At 49.1% G+C, this 5,548-nt stretch overlaps 1 protein-coding gene across 3 annotated transcripts in view; it reads right to left on the bottom strand.

The window, feature by feature from the left end:
• TRAF3IP3 (TRAF3 interacting protein 3) overlaps positions 1-5,548 on the bottom strand; it is a 23,731-nt gene that overhangs the window by 8,328 nt on the left and 9,855 nt on the right. For 2 of the 3 annotated variants that reach the window (XM_010836865.1, XM_010836864.1), the window contains exon 8: positions 1,105-1,176. In XM_010836865.1, the coding sequence (XP_010835167.1) occupies positions 1,105-1,176 (72 nt within the window). Of the gene's footprint in view, positions 1-1,104; positions 1,177-3,851; positions 5,531-5,548 lie in introns of those variants that run through there. The other variant, XM_010836866.1, reaches the window with a different exon arrangement.

Raw genomic sequence — 5,548 nt, 5'->3', positions numbered from 1 at the left:
CATGCTTTTCATTTTTATGCCCTGTGATTTTGGGAAAGCCAGAAGCTTTTACTGTTGATTCTGGGTTACCCAACTGAGTAAGAGATAGTCTAGATAATGCAAATTTAGAGTTCGTTATGAAATCATTTCCATTTAGCTTTGGAATCATCTGAAAATTTGGATTTAAATATTGAGTGGGTCTTTTCTTGGAATTGTCATTAGAAGCCAGATACAGGAGTTATTGATTGAGATCCTATGTCCAGGTTATTGGACTTAACCATGCTGGTCATTGGCCAGCTTTATTCCCCATTGAAAATGAGTAGACTGGCATCCTGAATTGTATGTCAGTTTCTTACAAGCTTGTTTGGCATTATTTTTTTAGTTAAGAGTCTGACAAAGTAGGTCATGCTGCAAAAATGAAAGCAGTGAATCAGCAAACCTATAGACTAGATAAACTGTTCCCCTGAGAAATTCTAACTACATGGCCACCTTATTTTCCACACATCAAGTGGGAGCAGTCTAGTTAGTCCACCTCATTCTCTTAACTTATCTCTCTACCTGTCAGAAATCTATCATTTATTCAGTGTGAAAACTGATTTTTTTTTTCTATCTCATATAATCCAAGAGCAGGGCAATCGAGATTACTGCAGGTGGATAACAATGCCACAGAAAGCCAGGAGTCACAGTCTTTTACTTGCTCCCAGGGATTGTTGCTAGATAGAAGTTGCCCGTGGGATGAAAATCATTTTGCGAGACTTCACTGTAATATCTAATTCATCTCTTCTAAAATTAGGGCCTGTGGAGTGCTACCCAGATAAGCTGAATCTTTACCAAGGGCCTCTCCCTGCTTCTCCAGGTATTCTCAAGGTTTCCCTGGAGCTGGCAAAGCGCTGGTGCTGGGCTTCCTTTCCCAGGGTGCAAAGGAAAGGACAGTGGGAGAAAGGGAGAGGAGGATAGAGAGAGTGAATTGGAGACCAAAGTGAAAATGGTAAAGGCCAGAGCTGGGTGAATAGGATGCGTGCATTAATCTCTAGCAGGTGACGTTTCTAGACTAGGCTTGAGGTTCAAGCACTGTCTCCCTTAATTTCAGACTCCTGGGCTAGAGGCGTCCTCCGGAATGCTTACCTGGGTACAGGCGTACAGTTGGTTTTCTAAGGATCTCAGTTTGCCCTTCAATTTGTCTTCATTAAGCTGGCCCTGGAACAAATGGAATGAATTAGTGAGTTTGGGCCAAAATATAGCATGCAGAGACTTTTGCTGTGTATTCCCAGCCTACTGCCTATAATAAACAGTCTTTGTGGAACTGGGCTCCTTTAGGAGGTGGGGAGGGGGAAAGATGGCAAGGGATGTTTGGAAAGAAGAGCGTCTTTTCCTCTTTCCCTGGAATAGGTGAAGGAAGGATCAGACTGCTCCCCAAAGTCACTGTGTACCCCAAGGTTTTCTGTCACACGGCTGAGGGTATCATTGCAGGGGCCCGTTTGAAGGAAAGCTTCTAAGCTCCCCTTTTCTTCCCTCTTCACCTCTCCCCGGTCTGTCTAGGCACCTCTACTCCTCACCTCTCAGTCTAGTGCATCGTCCTTTACTCCTAAAGGCCAGTAAGACTAAAGGGGTCTCTCCTCCCGGCGGGGGGACATGCCTTCCCTCCCTTACCCCCAACATGGTCTGAACTGTGCACCTCTGTCCACCACCCCCCAGCATTCATATGTTGACATCCTAACCCCCAGTACCTCAGAAGGTGACTGTATTTGCAGACAAGGTCCTTAAAGAGGTAATTCAGTTAAAATGAGGTCATTAGGGTGGGCCCGTATCCAGTATGACTGGTGTCCTCATAAAAAGAGGAGATTTGAACATCGGCATGCACAGAGGGAAGGCCATGTGAGGACATGGGGAGAAGATGGCCATCTGCAGGCCAAGGGGAGGCCTCGGAAGAAATCTGCCCTGTCGACAGCTTAATCTAACACTTGCAGCCTCCAGAACTGTGGAAAAACACATTCTTGTTGGTGAAGCCACCCAGTCTGTGATATTCACTTGCCCTAGCAAGTGAATACTGTCCTCTCCTGGCCACACGCACACATGCACACACACACACACACACACACCCACATCCCCCTGAAGATGAGAAATTCTTTTAAGAAAGCAGGAAAGGGAGAAAGGGTGTTAAGGCAGGTTTTGTACGCGTGTGTGGTTGCGATGGTGAGAGGAATTCCAAGAAAGCCATGTTTTACTTGTTGACGAGCTGGATCTGTCTGGTGGCATTTGGGACACACCAAGAGGGAAGCTGATCTCAAGGGCAAGCGTGGGGAAAGGCAGGCAGGAGGGCCCGTTATGTTCCTGGTTTTCAGTATTTCTGCTGAGCAGCTAACAGCTTCCTTGTTGCTTTTTTCATTTCCCCACCTGTAGAGGGCTCCCTTTTTCCCAGGTAGGGATTTTGTTTTTCCAGCCCTGAGTATGATTTAAGGTTTTGTGTGTGTGTGTGTGTGTGTGGAGATGGGGGAGGGAGGAGGGGGCATGCCGTGGATGCCAGTTTCCCAGAGAAAAGGCCGTAGGTCTCGTTAGTGGTAACTGGTTTTCATAGCCTTTCCCTGGGCTGTTCCAGCCAGGCCCGGTGGGACACTTGTGAGGTCTAGAAATTGCATTTCTCCTCAGGCCTGAGCTGCCAAGGCCCCTCAGTTGTGCGGCTTGGCCATTTCCAACTCTTGTACCGTTTTTGGTCTGTAATGGCCAGAGGAGACTGTTCTGTGGTCTGTCTCCTCAGTGAGTTTCAGGGCACCTGGAGGAGGCAGGAAGTGGTATCTCACAGCTCCTGTTTTGATCTTTTGGCTGACTCCTCTAACTCAGGGAGCCAAGGGGCGCCCCCCCCCCCCCCTTTTTGCTTCCTGTATTCCTCAGCTGGGTCTTGCAAAAGCAAGAAGGCTTTGCCAAAAATAATTTTTCAAACTGCCTTCTGCTATTAATGTTTTTCGTAATGTCTCGTGTGAGAGCTGAGAGTCAGGGATTTGGCATCTACAATAAACCACAGGGCTTTGGGACCAATAAAAGAGATGGACAAAGACTTCCACTGTTCCTGGCTTTGGAGGGACTGGGAAAAGTTACTCCCCTCAGTGGCCTGTTCATTGTTAATCCGAGGGTCCTGAAATCGACTCCCTCCACCCGGCACCCCAGCTCCTCCTCCGCACTTCAGGTCGTCAGACTCCGTTTTCCCCTACACAGTGGACATGAGTTTGTGCAAACTCTGAGAGACAGTGAAGGACAGGGAAGCCTGGTGTGCTGCAGTCCATGGGATCGCAAAGAGTCAGACATGTCTGAGTGACTGAGCAACAAACTCTTACTATGCAGAATGCAATCAAACCCACTGAGCTTGAAGGTTTATCTTGCAGTAGTTTGGGAAGAAAACAAGTCCGTGGCGGTATTCTTACATTTCCCCCAGGCTCCTACTCTTTCTGGGTAGCTCCTTTCTCCTTCCTTAGTATGGTTTTAATCCAATATTTTTGCCTCTTCCAGCTGTTTTTGTATGTTAGCCACACCCCAGATTACTTTTCCATTCATGTTGTAATAGAAGACAATTCAGGCTAGCTCCTTCTGTGGGGATGAAGGGCCACCCAAGTCTGAGGTTTGAACACATCTCTGGCCCGCAGCTCTGCCTTCCTCGACTCCCCAAGTCAGGCAGGAAAGTTGCAGCCAAGTTGTTGCAAATGAGGTGTGCAATTTCCTGGTCTGAGCCCTAGGTCTCCCTGTATGAAGCCCAGTGGTAACAGTATGGGGGAAAAAGCCCTTTTTACAGGCCAGCTGTGGGCTTTGCATCCCAGGACCTGAGTTTCAGAGAGCAGAGTAGCCCCGGGTGTAAAAGGGAACGAGGTGGAGGCCATACACACCTGGTGCCGGTCTGAGGCTTCAGCTCCTGCTGCTGCTGCTCTGCTTCCCCCGCCTCTGACCTGCTCTCCAGAAATACCACCACCTCACGGCAGAAGCACCAGCCCACTTCTCGTCTCTGTGTTCTAGCAGAGGTTGCTTAGGGCCAATCCCCCGCTGCACTGTCATCTGAAGATCTCAGTTTCACTTTGCAGAACTAAAAACCCAAGTGTGCCCTGCTCGGGCCTGTATTGCCCAATACTGTGGGCTCGCTTTCTCTACCGCCCGGACCGTTTCTGCTTTGAAGCTTGGACCCAGCTCAGGAGTCTCTGTGGTGCCCCAGGGCCTGTCGCATCCAAAAGACCCTGCATCAGCTTGGAGGCTGGAGGCACTAGAGGGAGCTGGTCCCTGGTGTTGTAACAGAGTTTGCAGGGAGCTGCCTGTGAAGCTGGGCGTTTAAATTAGGGAGGCCAAATGGAAACGAAGGCCTGAACGTAGCTGAATGTCAGAGACCCTGTTCTGGCCACACTCTTCTCGTTACTTTTCCCCAGTACTGCAGTCTGAGACTTTCCTTCTGTTGAAGAAGGGGGGTGAATTGTTTGGGGGGAAGCAAGAGCAGTTAACTGAAAATCTGAGATGATTTTTCTTAAAAACAGGAAGCTGAGGGTTGGTGGGGAGGAAGAAGACAAGAAGAGTGAGTATTAGTTGGGGAGGAAGGAGGAAGGGAGTAAACCACAGCCCTGGAGGAAGCCCTGCACCCTCCCCTGCTGTTGGAGTGTGGAGTGGAGCAGAAACTGCCTGGGAAATGTCTCTCAGTAAATCCTCCCCGCCCCCAAGCTCTGGTTGTATCCTACCTGGGATATTAGGAGAGCTTTCCCCACCCCTGCACCCACTCGGAGCCTGAGTGCTCACTGTTGTCAGAGAACTGTTTAAAATGCAGAGCTGATCCATCTCTTTCAACTCAGTTCCGTGGCTGTGTTATTTATTTATTGGCCATGTGGGGTCTTGCTTCCCTGACCAGGGATCGAACCCTCGCCTCCCTGCCTTAGCAGCACAAAGTCTTAACCACCGGACCTGCAGGGAAAGTCCCTGGTACATATGCTGCTAAGCGAGCACAACTCCACAGCTACTGGACAAACTCCTTCTCAGGATGGGGCGGACATTTCTAAGTGTGGGACTTCAGACCTGAGGCAAGCACCTCCCATTGCTACCCTGCTTACTGCCTGCAGCAGTGTTTCTGCTGGGGTGTCGTGCATTCTCATGATACACACACACACACACACACACGTCCTTTAAAAGCGAATCCATGACTATTTAAGTTCGACATACCCTATTCAGCAGAAAATTTAAGAGCCATAATACTAGAGACCTCTCTGAGGTCTTCTCTTTGAAGCTCCTCTGACACAATCCCTTAATTTCCGTCACACTCGGCCCTGCCCCACGCTATGTTACTCCCAGGCCTGTTGTCATTTAGATTGCTTTATCGTAAGCACCCTTATCCTTTCTACTTTCTCTCCCCCTTCATCATTCCTGCTACTCTCTTTGTTGGGCTTCCCTTATGGCTCAGCCGGTAAAGAATCGGCCTGCAATGCAGGAGACCTGGGTTTGATCTCTGGGTTGGGAAGATCCCCTGGAGAAGGGAACGGCTTCCCACTCCAGTATTGTGGAGAATTCCAAAAGCCTGGAGAATTCCATGGACTGTGTAGTCCACAGGATCACA

Source organism: Bison bison, unplaced genomic scaffold (assembly GCF_000754665.1).
Source record: "Bison bison bison isolate TAMUID 2011002044 unplaced genomic scaffold, Bison_UMD1.0 scf7180017864067, whole genome shotgun sequence".
Lineage (NCBI taxonomy): Eukaryota > Metazoa > Chordata > Mammalia > Artiodactyla > Bovidae > Bison > Bison bison.
This window is presented reverse-complemented; position numbering and strand designations above follow the sequence as displayed.